This window comes from Alligator mississippiensis, chromosome 1, assembly GCF_030867095.1.
Source record: "Alligator mississippiensis isolate rAllMis1 chromosome 1, rAllMis1, whole genome shotgun sequence".
Classification (NCBI taxonomy): Eukaryota; Metazoa; Chordata; order Crocodylia; family Alligatoridae; genus Alligator; species Alligator mississippiensis.
In genome coordinates, this window is record NC_081824.1 from 431,322,568 (window position 1) to 431,339,476 (window position 16,909).

Genomic DNA, 16,909 nt, shown 5'->3' on the forward strand with positions numbered 1-16,909 from the left:
GCCTCAGCTGAGGTGTGGACACGAGCACCTGAATGAAGAGACAGCCCTGGACCTGAAGTGCCCTGTGCCTGCCCCCCCCCCCCTTAGATTCTGTGTGGAAAATATGTCATTTTAAAAAAATAATTTTCTCTGTGTAGGATCTAATTGTGGATGGGTCATCTTTAATTCATCCCACCTGCTTCCGCCTGCCTGCCTGCTGCCACCTCTGCTCCCTGCCTGCTCTCTCCGCCTCCGCTCTTGCGTTTCCTCCCCAGCCTCCACTCTTCTGCTGCCTCTGCTCCATGCCAGCAGCTTCCGATCATGGCTTTGTCCTGGAGCACTGAGCACAGCCCCTGCCTGCCCCCATAGCACCCACGTGGGCTGTGCACCACTGCTACAGGGTTGTGCTCAGTGTCCCAGGATGCAGCATGCAGTGAGCCTGGCAGCATGGAGCATAGGTAAGTAGGGCAGGAGAGGGCCAGAAAGGGGAGCAGAGGCTGCATTGCAGGGGAGCAGGGGGAGAAGAGGCTGCTGGGAGGAGATGGCAGGTTAGAGGCAGCCATGGGGGGTGGTACAGGTAGCAGCTGCAGCTAGTGCCCCAACCCCGGGTAGGGGCTGGAGCCCCAGCCACAGCAGTCCCCCGCCCCTCATTCCTCCACAACACCCTTGTACTGGATTCTAAGATAAGGGGCTTCCCACCCATGTTAAATGGTGGTAGAGGGAGGAATCTCATCTTAAAATCAAGTAAATATGGGAAATAATATAGGGCTAACTGTCTAGCGTATTAGTAAAGCATCTAGCTTCTCTTTAACTAGAGACAAACAGTATTGTGTGAGCTGTGAGGATGTACCACTCTTAACTGTATCCCCTTTCAAAATCCTAAATTCACCCATGCCTTTTGGTGCTTTATTGTAGCTCAACAGCTGCAGCCCAAGGTGAAAAGTGGAAGAAAAAAAAAAGTGTGATTTCACCCCAGGCCTCTGAGCTGTTAGTTTCTACCTCTTTATTGTCATGTGTCAATGAAATAGTTATAGATTTCTCTCGCTTCCTGTTCAGTGCTTTCAGTTTTTATCATTTCTCTATGAAGAAGACAGTTCAACAGACTGACTCGCATGTTTATAGTTTTTTTTTTTTTTTTTTAAGACTTTCTGTTTGGACAGAGGGAATCCTTGATTGTTGTAGCTGGAGACAAGCTACTCCAGTATACCATCATTTATTTTCTAGTCCGGATCACCTGAGTTAGCCCTCAGGCCTCCTCCCCTTATGTTTTGTGGTATATCCACAGGAATGAGGTGTCTGCATGCCACCCTCTGAAATTCAGCAGGAAGCTTAAGACTATGAACAACACTGACTGGCATTGGAAACCCTTAGTCACTCAAAGATGCTTGAATATGAAACTAAAGTAATTCTAGACTAAAAACAGAGTTCTTTTCTTCTCCACCAGTGCAGTTTTTAACTTCGCAACCTTTCCAATTCTAGTTTCTTTTGGCCAGATTGTCTTACTCTTGCATGCACTGTACAGAGAGAATGCTATGCTGCAAACCTCTTTTAAAAATTATAGTTTGCTGTATTTATAGATGGTAGATAATGTAGTTGAAATAAACTTGTGAGGGTTAGTTGTGATCAGTCACAGGGTGAGGTTTACCTTTGGTTTCTTGAACTGCAGCCCTTCAGGGGTGAGGTTTGAAGCTTCTACTTCTCTGAGGTGAATCTTGCTTTTTTCATTTTTACACTTGATCTTGGGCTACAGTGTGCCAGGCTACCATAAAAACCAAAAGGTTTCAGACTGTCTTGCACCAGGTATCTAAGCTTCTCACATTTGGATTCACTTTACCTCGACTTTGTCTGTTTCCTTCAGAGGGGAGATTCTCTCTCCCTGGGCTTTTTTAAGCCTCGAGAATCCAAAACCAATGCCATGAGCCCTAAAGGGAACTTGGAGTCAGATCATCAAATGTTTTTGCATGTTCTTGAAGTGTGTGTAGGGAAATTCTTATCAGGATCCCCTCCAACTGGATGTATTCGTTGACAATATGTGCAAATGGTAAGCAACACAATAACCCAGCCAAGTTGAAGGTTTCATAACTTGTTACAGTAGCCAATCAAAAATAGGCTGCACCCACTTTTGCATGTGAATGGTGTTTTTGAATTTAATAGAAATATTTTGGATATAATGTTAGTCATGTGCTTGAGTATTTGAAAATTGGGGGCAAAATAGATTTACTACGGAGAAAAATTTGGGGCCTATTACTCTGTTGTAATCATCTCAGTCACCACATCCTAAAATGTTAGTTATGCAATCCTTAATCCATGTAATATGTGCTCTATTGATGCTACACAGTGCTGATTTTTTAAAATCAGTGTTATATAGTACTAAGTCATGGACACCTTTCAAAAGCTTATTACAATTATCCTCTTACCGCTATTAACTGTGTAAAGGCACAAATGTCTTAGGAAGTACATAGGACTGGAGGGGCCTCTCAGGCCATCAGGTCCTTCTGTTTGCAGTAACTTGCCAAAGATACCTAAAAACCATCTGCCTTATCTTCCTTCTTGTCTTTTTCAAATATTGACACAATATCAGCACTCGTCCAGGCTTCTGGAATATCAGGGACATTCTAGGATTGATTACAAATAAAACCTAATTGCAATCAAATTCTAATAGTAGAAAGTGATTTTCTAGTGACAGTTAGACCCTAACCCTACATGAGTTCAGAAGTTTGCCTGTGCAAAACCTGGATACAAATTACCACATTTTTCAGGTATTTTACTATGATTTGCTTTTTGTTGCAAGGTGTACTTTTTCATATAGTATTATAGTTTCATTAATTGCTCCATTGCAGTATTGCTTATTTCATATCAACTTGATACTACACATGTATTTTTTTTTATAGAGCTTATAAGGCATACATCTCAAATATATATAATTTGTAAACCTATTCCTAAACATACTAATTATTTTGTTAATAATTTGTTTCTTGTAGTACTTTAGTTGGTACTTTCTGAATATAATTGAAAGAACAGTCTATAATCACAATGATTTCTTAAGCCTTTAGGGCTTTAAAACATTTCATACAAGCATCTTACATTTCAGTCATCATTGGTTCACAGTCATTTACTGGTCCTGTTACAGATATCAGATCTGTGTTATATAAGGTATGTTAGATAGACCACTATGTAAAAGTGGGCATGTAAAATATATGTTATCTGCATTTTTAGAGTAAGATGTACTAGATAGACATTATTCAGACAAATTATTAGAATCAGAACTGGAGAACTAGGAGAAAAATAGAAAATGTGTATGACCATAGCTCCCATTGCTGTCAAATTGTTATGTCTATGTACCTAAGGGAATAATTTTGCACAGTAGGTAACCAAAAAGATTATTCTCTGAAAAATGTCTTACCCATGTTGTGCACAATTGCAATGGTCAGAATTGGTATATTTAGGTTTGATACTAGAGCAGTTTGAGAAGCTTTTAGACCTAGTCTCTAGATTTGAATATCCAAACATTACTTAACTTTAAAAAATGACTTGAGAAAAGCTGTTATATGGTAATAATACTGGAGAATGTGCATCATCACAGTGTTTCCTTTTTCTCTTTCAGTTATCTGATTGTATCAAGGTTGGGGACCTTCAGAATGTGCAAAATCATATTTTTCTAATGCTTCAGTCAAAAGGCTTAAAAGGAGGAGGTATACAGAATAATTAAGTCTTTTCTTGTATGTTAAAGATTGGGAAATATTTTGATTAATTTTTCTGAAACATTTGAATGTGAATAATAGTCATTTTTGTGGTGTGTAAGTAAAGAAGTATTCCCTCAGTTTATAACTTCTGGGATTGTATTCCAAGAGAATCTGAGATTCAATAGAAGCAGACATTTGGAATGGTGTGTATAGTAAAATGACTAAATCTGATCTTATATTATTTTGAAAGTCTAGCTGCAGATATACTAGCACTGCTTTGTGAGACCTGTCAAACTCAATTTGCTCAACAGTTGAGAAAGATGCTTTGTCCCAAATGAAGCAACTTGAAGATTTGCAGATATAATTATGCTATTGGAATAATGTATTTTACATGGGACAGTATGTATTGAAATATGAAATATATACAATACATAAAATATAACTGATAGACTACTCGTAGAAATCCTTTACTTTTCCCTCTTACTAGTTTTGTTTATCTACTGCAAAATTGTAAGTATAAAAGTCATTATGATGCCTTGAAGTCACATCAGGACATTTTAATTCAAGTCTGTAATATTGACTTTATTACTTAGTTGCTACAATTAAAAGAATTTTATTTCAAAATAATTTTAACCATATGGTACTGCTAAAGCATGAAATGTATTTATTGCATAAGAAAGTCATAATATTAAAACTAGTAGGAAGATGGAGTACTAGATTTTTGAACACTTCAAATAGAACAGCCTTTTTCATCTACATGTTTTGTTACAAACAGCATTTTTGGGACAGATTGGTTTATTGGTTGATGATCTAGTGACAGACAGAGATTAGATATTCATGTTAATTACATCAGTGATAAGTTCTTGTTCACTTGCCTGTAGATCGTGGGGAGAGTCTATAAAATTGTTCTTCTGTGGTGCTGTTCGTTCCTCTTGGAGATTAAAGGCCAGCTTTAGCCAGGATTTAAAATAGGTGGAGAAGTGAATGCCTCTTTAATGAGTCACCTCCCAGTCTCACCACCAACATGTGTGGCCCATACATGTGGTAGGGACTGAGTTTACATTCACTGGGGAGAGGTTGATTTATTTTTTCCTCATCTCTCTCTCTTTCATTCCTGTACTGGTTCCTGACTGTCTCACCAGTATTTGCATTTTTGTGTCGGGATGTGTATTAGACTTCTTTCTTTCAGAGTCAAATTTGTAGGAGGATTTGGTGTGCTTTTGATTTTGGATGGTGTGAAAAGTTGGGTATGGCATGTGGTGCTACAGTGCCGTGGTGAAGCATGTGAACAGGTATGAAACCATGAAAAGAATGGCTAATAGTGGTGTGGCCATGACTACTTAAACCAGTGTCTTTGTCCCCATGGCAGAAGAATGGGGATCAGCTTGATGTCTTTATGAACCTGAGGACACGGTTGTGGAGTTCTGCAGACTTTTTTACCCTCCTGTTCAATGTGTATTATGGGGTCATCAGGAGAGTTAATGAAGAGCTACGTCCTCTAGGACTTTTGGGCCTTGTCTGCAGTAGTAAGTTTATGATCCCTGATGGTTGTGCCCTCAAGCAGGCAGCAGTGCTCTGAGTGGACTGCTTTCTAACCTAGAAGCAGTGCCTCTATCTCTCTGAGGACCTTGGGATGGACTAATTGGCACTGTCAGTCAGCAGGGCTAGTTGGTCAGCCCCAGATCTAATGAGCTTTCCCACATTGGCAGCTACATTGCTTCTGGTTTAGGACTCAGCCTTCCTGGAGCAGTGCAGCATGCCCGAAGGTCTTGCCTCTAGAGAAGGTATGTTTACTGTGTAGATCTGGCTTGAGGAAGCTAATGATATGTGGCTCTTTTTCTTGCATGTAAACTTGCCAGTGCTATTAAATGCCTGGCCTAGTATCTTGGGTAGGTTTTTGATGTGTATGAGAAACAGGTGTTCAAAGCTCAATTTAAAATAAAATTGATGCTGGGGAAAGTATGGTGAGCATATTTTTTTGATTTAAGGCTTGACAGTGGTGACTTTATTGTGCCATCTGAAGTTGGTGTTGGATCTTCAGCTCTTCTGAAATGATCATATAATATCAGTGTCTAGAATTATTTTTATGATATGCATCTGGCCATAAGGTTTTGACAGCTTGCTTTGCATGTGGACTGCACCTCTGTGATCCATGCCTTTGTCACAAATCAGATTACTGGTTTTAAACTATGTGGGGCTGTGATTTACATCAATTCAGATACACTGCAAAGTACAGTGATGCTTTTGGTGTTTCATGGCAACAGTGTATGACAGCTGAGCTCCATGATATATGCAGGTTTCTCATCCATTTTTCTACTGAATGCAAGGTATTGACTTTCCACGGATGAAGCTTCAGGGTCTTGAGATCACTAGGCAGACTGCTGTTTTTCTCTTTTTGTATGCCATACCACAACTGTGACAATCAGAGTTGGTGTTTGAGCTAGATCCCTCTACTAACTAAGAGGATTGAGAGGATTTTCTGATACAGAGCTTTCTGGAGTTACCTAAGCCTAGGTTTGATTATTACTTCGTGCTCTTATGGTGACTGTCACTTGCTTTGTTGAGTTAGCTTCAGGGAGAATATCACATCAGTTCTGTGATGATATTAATTGTAATGGATACCTGCTCTTAAGTGTTGTTTCCCACTAAAGCTCCTCAAATTTGGTTGTAAAGCTCTTGGTTCCAAAGGAATATTTTATGTTGGCCCTGCAGTGTATTGTAGGCATTTCTCAGTGCTCTAACCATTGGTTTCTTTTGGACTCTAGGTTGCTGGGGCTACAAAATATCTTTTTGTCAACCTTTTTCATTTTCAGCTGGAATATTTCAAGCTTAATGGTCAGTCATTGAACAAGCACAAGGCATCAGAATTTTGTATAAAAGGATTAAGCTTGTAGCGTATCTATAGTTTATTGTGGGGTGGGAGCTTCTTATAGTACCTAGCAATGGTTAAGTGAATTAAAAAAAAAAATGAGCAACAAAAAATAAATTCAGCAATTAAATAATACCTGGCTTTTTAAAATACTTTTAGGTCGTTTTGGGCAGACAACTCCACCACTTGTTGATTTTCTTAAAGATATTTTAAGAAGATATCCAGAAGGAGGACAAATTCTTAAGGTATAAAATAAGTTGTATTTACTTATTTTAAGGAAGTAGGAATTTTCTTTTAGTTGTAAATTAGTATGTATTTCTTTCATTTTTGTGAACAGTGTGGTGAGTTGCAGTTGCTCATTTTTATTAGTATATGGCACATCTTGCTCATCACAAATTACTTGGTTCTTTTCTTTGTACTATGCATTTTATGGAGAAATTGGGTTTTTTTAAATTGATTATTCTGTCTAATAATGGTTCCCCCTTGATTAATGAAACCAGAAGGTAAACACTATGAACTCAATGTGAGCAAGCAATTTGAAGTTTAATGTTTTATTATTTGATAAATGTTCTGAGACAGGAGGCAAGCTCAGAGCTGAGTCTTTAGTCAGCCCGCCCACCTGTCTATTGGGCAGTTCCTCAGTCTCGCCTGCCATGATTTTGCTGTTCCCAAAACTGGTGGTATAATGCGGGAGGCTGCCTATTCTATGCCCCAATGCCAGGGGGTGCTATCCATGGCTCTGTACCGCCCCTACACCTTGGCCCATGCCTCGCCTAGTATGTCACTATGCTCCAGGCCTAAAGCAGGGCCAACTTAGTCCATAGTCAGGTCTCATTCACACTCAAACTGCCCCCCTCTCACGGGGTCTCTTGCACTCCACCCTCTCTCACAGGGTCTCTTGCCCGCCTTACAATACTGTGCCCCTTTTACTCTGCCCTGCTCCCTTGAGTGGTCCCGTAGGCCATCGGGATTATCTGAGGCACGCTTCAGGTGGCAACATGCAGTTCTTTGGGCCTCTCCCATGACCCTCACCTGAGTAGTGGCCAGCTGATTCATGGAATGGAGGGCTAATTCTGCCCTAGCCCCTCACTGGGCTTCTCGCACCCTACAACTCCATCTCATGGGGGTTGGTCCATGTGCTGCCCATCTGGCCCTCCCACAGCCCTACTCAGCGCACCCCCTTAGACTGCCCTTCAGGTCGATCCTCAGCCCTAGTCAACCCCTGTCAGGGTCTTCATTACCACCCCCTCTCTGGGGCTACACAACTATCCTTTCCCTGGGGCCTCTGAGGTCTTTCACCCCTCTGGGTTCAGATGGCTGCCACTGTGCCAGTGCCTGGCCCCACTCCTTTCCTGGGGTCTTATACTCCCTGAGGCTCAGGTGGCCATAGCCATGCCTGTCCCCCTTACCCACAGTGTTGTGGGGGCTGGGGTTATTTAGGTGCCCTGACCTGCCTTTCACTGGGGAGGTGAGTGGTCCTGGTATTTGAGTGGGGCTGCTGTGACATTGGCAGTTCCTCCAGGGTTTCCTTTCTTGGCAGGGTACAGTTTCAGGTCATGTCCAGGACCAGGAGCCTCCAAACCATCCCCATAGCTTCTGCCCTTACCTCCAAGATGTTCCACGCTGCAAGGGAGGTGGATGGTGCTGCTCCCTCAACTGCAAGCAGCGAACTGCTGTGTCTGCCTGGCTGATTTTTGTTTGAAAATGACTGCCTTAATCAGGCACCTGTTGCCTGCTTGCTCCAGCCCTTAAAGTGGCAGGTTCCCTCCTATTTTTGGGACCTATCTAACTTAAGGTGAGAGAGAGAGAGAGAGAGAGGGATTTTCACAGCTTGGTTGTGACCCAAAGAGCTGATTTTGAGGTCTTTTCATAGTGGCCCCACCCCTTGGCATTGATTGGCAGAGGCCTTGCCCCTTGGCGCAGATTGGGGCAGAGGCCTGAGTGGGGAGGAAGGGTGGGGGGGAGGCTGCAGTCTTGGCTGCTGGGTGCCCTTTGTATGGCCCATCCCTTGGTGCTGATGGGTGGAGAGGCACAAGGGGGCAGTCACCATTTTGGCTGCTGCCCTTCCTGCTGTCCTGCCAGCAGTGTGTTCTCTTCCCAGAGGAAGGTGGGGATGGTTGCAAAGCTCAGCCACAGTGGCAGCAAGGACTACTAGCTCCCACTGGGGAGCCAGCATTTTATTTTTATTAAGTTTTTTAAAATCATTTTCCTGGGGAATTGTGGCCAATGCCATTTTTTTGTGGAGATCACTGTTTTTCGCTGTTTCTGTGAAAATCACAAACTCGCAATTTAAGTAGGTCCCTACCTACTGTATGTCACACACAAACAAAATATCAATGTAACTTGTTTCAAGTATACAAGGTTTCATAGATTTCATAGACATTTGGGCTGGAAGGGACCCTGGAGGATCAAGTCCAGCCCCCTGCCCCAGGGGCAGGAAGTCAGCAGGGATCATAAGATCCCAGCAAGATAAGCATCCACATGTGTCTTGAAGGCGTTCAAAGTAGGTGCTTGAACTGCCTCTGGCAGCAGTCTGTTCCCAACCTTGGGGGCTCGGACAGTAAAGAAGTTCTTTCTTATGTCCAGCCTGAATCAGTCGTGACAGAGTTTGTGACCGTTTGATCTTGTCATCCCTTGGGGCACTTTGGTGAATAGCCATTCCGCCAGATCCTAATGAGCACCCTTGATAAACTTATAGGTGGCCACCAGATCACCCCTGAGCCTGCGCTTTTCCAAGCTGAAGAGTCCCATGGCTCTCAGCTTCTCATTATAAGGTCTATTTTCCTAACCTCTGATCATGTGCGTGGCTCTCCTCTGCACCCTCTCAAGCTTCTCCACATCCTTTTTGAATTGTGGAGCCCAAAACTGGACACAGTGCTCCAACTGCGGCCTCACCAAGGCCAAGTACAAGGGGAGAATGACGTCCTGGGATTTGCTTGAGAAGCATCTATGGATGCAGCATCACACTGAAGGCTCAAGTTCATCTTGTGGTCAGTCATGACCCCCAAGTCCCTTTCATCTGTGGTGCTAACCAGCGTAGCACTGCCAAGCCTATAAGCATGCTGCAGGTTTTTCCTCCCAAGGTGGAGAACCTTGCATTTTTCAGTGTTGAACACCATCAGGTTCTCATCTGCCTATTTCATGAGCCTGTCAAGATCTGCCTAGATCACTCTCCTGTCCTCAGGTGTGGATGCTTTACCCCAGAGTTTGGTGTCATCGGCAGACGTGGCCAGTCCACTTTTGACACCAATGTCCACATCACTGATGAAGATGTTAAATAGTATAGGCCCTAGGACAGAGCCTTGAGGGACCCCGCTGGTGACCACACACCAAGAAAATTGGCTCCCGTCGACCACCACCCTCTGGGTCCTACCGCAGAGCCAATTCCTCAGCCAGCAGATTGTGGTGAGGTCGAAGCTGCAGTTAGCCAGTTTAGCCAAGAGGTGATCATGGAATACCAGATTGAAGGCTTTTTTAAAGTCAAGATATACAGCATCAATCTCTTCCCCCTTGTCCTGGTGATAAGTCACCTGGTCATAAAAGGAAATGAGATTGGTCAAGCAAGACCTACTCGCAACAAACCCATGCTGGGTATCCCTCAGGATATTGCCTTCAGCTAGTCTGTTAAGGAGGGCCTCTTTGATAATCTTTTCCAAGACCTTCCCCAGGATAGAGGTCAGGCTGATGGGCCTGTAGTTTGCCGAATCTACTTTCCTCCCTTTCTTGAAGATAGGCATGATATTGGCCCTCTTCCAATCTTCGGGCATTTCACCAGAGTGCCAAGAGCTCTCAAAGATCTGTGCCAGGGGCTGAGCTATGATGCTTGCCAGCTCCTTGAGTAGCCTTAGGTGTAACCTGTCAGGGCCGGCTGACTTGAAGGTATCCAGCCTGTCAAGGTGTTCCTTCACGAGGTCAGCTTCGATGGAGGGCAAGGAATCTCCCTCAGCTGGGCCTCCCTGACCCATAGTGGGCAGGGCCATCCCATGGGACTGGTGAAAAACTGATGCAAAGTACCCATTTAGCAGGTTCGCTTTTTCCTGGGCATTGGTTGTCAGTTGTCCCATCTGGTTCAGCAGGGGTCCAATGTTGCCCTTGCTTTTCCTCCGGCTCCCCACATATCTAAAAAGGACTTTTTATTGTCCTTGATACTTGTAGCTAGCTGGAGTTCCATCACAGCCTTGGCTTTCCTGGTTCACTCCCTGCAGGTCCAGACCAGAGCGGAGTATTTCTCCTTGGTTGTGGTTCCAGTCCTCCATGCTTTGTAGGTCTTCCTTTTAAGATGCAGGAGGTCCACCAGTTCCCTGGGAGCCAAGGGGGGTGCTGTGCCCTTTTGCTGCCTTTCCTCTGAGACGGGATGGACTTTGCTTGCGCATCCAGGATTACTCCCTTGAGGAGCAACCACTCATCCTGAACTCTCCTCTCCTTTGGGTTGTGGCCCTTTAGGGCCTCTCTGACAACCCTCCTTAGCTTGTCAAAGTCAGCTTTCCTGAAGTTGAGGACTTCTGTATTACTGACTGACTGGTTCTTTGGGTAGGTCTGATGTCTTTTATTAGACCAACTAAAAGTATGTTGTTTTTATGAATTTTAGTATTTGACTAATTTAGAAGTTAGTTGGCTCACTTCTGCATAGTTGTGTTATCATTTGGAAGGTTTATTAGTTTATTATTTTTGTTAAATCAGTAATATCATTGGATTTATCGAAACATATCCTTCGTTTTTACTGGCTATTCCTGTCTTAAGCAAGCTATTTATTGTCACTTTAATGCATGAGTTTATTACATTAGCATCACTGTGTAGATCGTAAGCACTTCAGATTTGGGATCCTGGGCAAAATCAAGAATGTCTCCTTAGGCCTTTCTGACATAGGTTTTGGCATGCCCCCAAATTAGGCACCTAGTTTAAGGAAGGTCTCTCAAAGGAGAGGGAAAACAAGCAAAGGAGATTAACCAAGTGGGTGTTTGACAGTGACCATTTTTGTTTTTTCATTGTTGTTGCTGGGTTTCAGATATTCAGACCCTGTCAGAAAGAAAGGGCAGTTTATAACTGAATTAAATCTTTTTTTTTTTTTTCTTTTTTGTGTCTAGATTTAGTAGGGCATCACAAGATTGGTACACTTTTTGAAGGTTTTCTTCACAATATGGAATTAGAAATATCTGGGTGGTTTGATTTTTTTTTTTTTTTTAATTTTTTTTTATTTATTTTTTTTAATGAAAGATGAAATTATGAAGAAATGGAGATGATCTGAGTTTTGTAGGTTATCCATTATTCTACATATAGTGCCGCAGTGTTGTTCCTACAAGGAGGCCCGTGCTAGAGCAGATGGTGGCACTGTGCATTACTGGGAGAGCTATCTGTGGAAAGGGTCATGGATACAATTCTCTTCAAAGTTAGTTGTCACTCCCAGCTTTTAGAGGGCATTGCTGCAGAATATGATGTACTCCATGCCACTGACATACTTTAAAGGGCCTAAATAACTACCCTACCTGTGCTTAAAAACTGTCCTAGAAGAGATACTTGCTCCACCCCACTTTGTGACTTATAGGAGCAACTTAGCCTGATAGCAATGATTACCCATCAGTGTCCATTTTATTACTTCTGCCTGCCATGTTTATCTGATTTCTGATAGTTTAGGTAAATAATATTTTGAAATGTGAATTTTAATCTTATGCATTTTGCTTGAATGTGGTAATTGCAGTGGAAATTAAAACAGTTAACGTTTTGTTCTTTTGTATGTAATGAATGTTGTTTTGTAATAAAATGCAGAAATTCATTCTTTCATTTAAGCATATGGTAGAAAATAGCTTGTTGAAAATAATTTGAAATGGTTATACTTTTGAACAATTACTTATAATATATTTTCTGCTTTCAAGTGTGGAAACCATGACTGAAATGGGCATAGTATCACTGGTGTTTATTTTATTGTCAGGAACTGATTCAAAATGCAGAAGATGCTGGTGCCACAGAGGTTAGGTTTTTATATGATGAAACTCAATATGGAACAGAATCTCTCTGGTCAAAAGACATGGCACCATACCAGGGTAAGTACCTCATTTTAGATAATGATGGATTTTATTCTCTAATATATGTGTATAAGCTCCATTGACTCTGTGGTCTGCTATGCATACTCTTTGGGAAGCCAGTTAAATTTATACACATCATGGAATTTGTCTTTGAGAAAAATATTCAAAAGTAGGCATTGTGTACAAATCAGGGAATTGTGGGCCAGTAACAGCCTGTGTGTACAAGAAGAGAAAAAAGCTTGGTAAGGATCTATAATCTTTAACATCTCAGGTCATTATTTTTCTAGAGCTTGCAAATTAAGTAGGTTAAATGGAAATTTTTGAATAAAAGTCATCCAGGAGAAATCCCATGGTGCTGAAGTGGTAATATTGGTACTTTCCTAGTAATCCAGCATGGGAAGTACTAGACTGAATATTGGAGCTTGCTTAATGAAATCTAAGAAATGTGAGCAGTTGCCTCCACAAAGGAAAGTAACCTTTAAAGAATTTGTAATTTTTATTTCTAGAGAAACTGATGATTGCATTTTTAAGTACTTATTTGATAAACTATAGTGTGTGTGTGTGTGTGTGTGTGTGTGTGTGTAGGTATGTATCTATGTATATGTATGTGTATATGTTTATGTATATCTATATACTGAGTAAAAAAGAAAGACATGGCACAAACAGAAAACTGGTTTATACTATGTGTGTGTATATATATGTATATATAATTTAAACCAGGTTTTTGATTGTGCCATGTCTTTCTTTCTTAGTTTTTAAGCTGCCCAACAGAGGCTCAGGGTGGCCTAAATAGGAGTAACTTACAAAACAGGAAAAATGCTCATAAAATAGGAGAAAAGCATAAAACAGAAACTCTAAACAATATTGTTTCTTAGCTTTGTTTACTAAGTTCCTGGCTAAATAGGAGGGTCTTACAGTGCTTCTGAAAGATGTTCAGATTTGGGCTCTGGCAGTTTTCAAGGAGGGAGTTTCAGAACTGAGGGGCAACTACTGAGAATAACCTCTGACACTTAGCAGTGATATCTTTCTGGCTGTTAGTTTAGGAATTTTTTGGGTTTTTTGTTTCTTTGATAAGTAGTCCAACTGAAATTAGATAGTGTTTTTCTGTGTGCTTGGTATGGTGAAGGGAGGGCACTTCAAGTTAATAAGGACTATGGAAGAGTTTGATTGTCATCTTGGTAAAGGGCAGAGTTTGGGAAGCTTGATGTGAGTAAAACGATGGGTACATTGTACTTTCAATTTAGAAATAGTTTATTTTTATATTTTTCTGTTGTCTTTTAGATCAGTGGTTCTCAGCCTTTTTCATACAGGGACCCTTTTGTCAAGATTGATGTCTTGTTCCAACCCACACCCCACTATCCCTGCTGGTGTCCAACCCACAGTCCCCTGCTCCACCCCCTGAGCCCTGCTGGTAACCTTCACCCCTGAGCCACAGCCTGCTGGTACCCCTCACTCCAGGTGCCACAGCCCCCTGGGCCATGCCAGTGCCCCTCTTCCTGATCCGCAGTCCCCTGCCCTCCCCCTTCCCCAGCTCTGCCAGAGGGGGCCGCCAGTTGCCTCTTTCCCACTCGGGCCAGAGCACAAGCAGTGAGTGCGGGCCCCTCTGGCAGTGTATGCCTCATGCTGCCGGGCCAGGTGCACTGTGAAGAACTGCCTCACTTCCTTCCCCCACTGATCCTCTCCCCCTTTCACTTCCCCTGTCCAGTGGCAGCCCTGTGCCCGGCCACTGCTCTACATACTTTCTGAAGAGCAGTGCGTGTTGGAGGCCACAACTGAACATTTGGAGATGAGATTATAATAAAGCAGTCTAAACTGCCGCAGTTACCTTAAAGAGTCATCCACCTTTAGGAGTGGCTGAAATAAAGCTGGTCACTCCATGGTGGCCTGGCATTTCCAACCCAGCCACAATCACCACACATGTGAATCCTTGTTGGTGCTGCAGAAGCACTCTGCTGCAGATACCCAGGCTTCATGGTTCAGATAATTATTCCTCACGCTCTAGGTTGCTGGTGCCTGCCTTTCCTGTTAATATCCAGGTATCCTTTTTAAAAGGGGGGGGGGGGGAACCTGGCTTTCAGACCTTGGCTGTCAGAAGGGCTTTTAAAAAATTCTAAGATCTTCAATAAATCTAGGTAAGGCTCTAGTCTAAAATAAATACATTTTTAAAGGGAATGCCATTTCCATACAGTGTCATTAGAACGTTGTATAATAGCTAGGAAGACAATATTTTAATGTTAACATTTGCATTGCAATCTTGTTGAAGTTTCATATGACAACAGTTTCTATAACAAGTTCAAGTGCTTAAGATGACACAGAAACATTATGGTTGTTCAGTATTTATGTTAGAAATCCTTTCGTTCTGTCTAAGATGGTGTCAGATTTTAATCTATCACAATGCTATCCAGAAGAATCCTGTTTACAGTTCTTACATGTGAAAAGGGACCTATTATATGGACAGGACTAAACCGTTTAGAAAACTTAAGGGTTTTTTTTTGCCCATGGACAAAGGAGAAAGACACTTTCATCCTGAAATAGGAAATGTATTGAATGTTGTTATTCTTTCATCAGGGTATAAGTACCTCTGTGGCTAAAAACACTCCACAAGGGCTAAAGAGGATGCTTATATATTACTTCTGTAAATGATTTTCTGGATATAATCTGGAATGGCAGAAAGTAGTTAGTAGTAGGTAAAAGCCAGCTATCTTTTTGGCCAAAAATGTAGGTTTTAGCTGTGTGAAATTATTGGGGAATTCATATCAAATTTATTGAATTGTTTCAGCCAAGAATAGAAAAAAATAATTAAAAATATGAAAACTTGGAAAAAAGTCAAAGTGGATTTTTTTCTTTTGAAACAAGATTCAGTTTTTAAATGTACCTATATTTTAATCAAAAAGGTCCCCCCCCCAATCAAACCACAATATTTTATATGAGGTTTAATGAATATTTTGCTCGAGCTGAATCAAAATATTTTTGGTTATTGATTTTTGGTGGAAAAAATAAAAATGTTTTTAATTTTGGGTTGACCCAAATTAATTGCTTTTTCAGTTTGGTTTTTTTTTTTTTTATTTCAGTAAGCAAAAAAACCGTGCAAAAAGCTACAGTTTTCCCTGTAACTCTAGTTTGTAGTTATCCAAAATGGTGTGGTATTTGAGAAAATCTTGGTGAAATCTAAAGTAATCCAGTAAAACAAGGTGATGGAGATGTCTTTGAAGATGGGGAGAAGAAAATATTTCTTTTAACTTCACAGAAATTCCTCCTCAGGTCTTTGAAATTTCCTGTCACATTTGAACTGTCAGCTTGAATAACAGCTTCCTCATTAAATTGCCTATGCATGTGTGTTTCAAAAATGTTATGTCAATTTATTAAGATTGTTTCATGAACATGTTATACCAGTGAGTACTTCCTTTGTATTGCCTTATATTTGCTTATTATTTTTATTTTAAGGTCCAGCACTTTATGCATACAACGATGCGGTTTTCACACCTGAGGACTGGCATGGCATACAGGAAATAGCAAGAAGTAGGAAAAAGGATGATCCATTGAAAGTTGGAAGATTTGGAATAGGATTTAATTCAGTTTATCATATAACAGGTATTATATAAAACTCCTTTTATAAAAAGTTCCTAAAGTTAATATTTGAGTTGTAAATTTTAAGCATAGATCAAGCATATAAGATGCTGGCAGAGTGCTAACTAAGTACAGTCCTTGCCATCTGAGTGGCCTTCACCCATCCATGTTTTATCAGTCTGAAATTTTTAATCTTTTTTGGTTTTGTTTTTTGGATACTGTCATTGTCCATATTTTCCTTCAAATTTTTAAAGAGAGTGTAGGTTGAAGACTGGAAGAATTGCATCCTTTTTATTATCATTACTTTTAACTCCTGAGACTGATCTGCGGTTTATATCATCATGTGTTGTTTTAAATTGTCATATGTATTGAGCGCATAGGGTGTATATGTAATAGTGTAGTGGCTTTTATAAATCTAAATAAGGTATATAGTATTCAAAACATGAACATTTTATGCAGTTTGTTCTTATACTGTGTATTCATGGGAAATATGAATTAGAGATCAATAATTGAGTGTTTTTGCTTTGCACAAAAAACTACTGACATTTCCTTTTTAATGGGCAATGTCATCTTGATTGTATAAAGCAAAAATATCTGAATAATTTGCTAATGAAACATAATGCATTCTCACACTTAACTGTGGCCATCTCTTTTCCTGTTGATCTGTTTATTATTTTTTATTGTGAGACTTATTTGTAAGATTGTTTTTCCATTCCAAGTGGTAGTCCTTTCTTCCAGTCACCGATATGCACTGAAATAAGCAAGCTCCACGTAGCAATCTAAATAGAGAT

The 16,909-nt window shown here is 41.0% G+C and overlaps 1 protein-coding gene across 3 annotated transcripts in view; it reads left to right on the forward strand.

Moving 5' to 3' along the window:
• Window positions 1–16,909, forward strand: part of SACS (sacsin molecular chaperone) — a 90,273-nt gene that overhangs the window by 45,294 nt on the left and 28,070 nt on the right. For all 3 annotated transcript variants that reach the window (XM_059720471.1, XM_059720472.1, XM_059720468.1), the window contains 4 exons: window positions 3,584–3,671; window positions 6,691–6,776; window positions 12,458–12,569; window positions 15,996–16,142. In XM_059720471.1, the coding sequence (XP_059576454.1) occupies window positions 3,584–3,671; window positions 6,691–6,776; window positions 12,458–12,569; window positions 15,996–16,142 (433 nt within the window). The remainder of the gene's footprint in view (window positions 1–3,583; window positions 3,672–6,690; window positions 6,777–12,457; window positions 12,570–15,995; window positions 16,143–16,909) is intronic.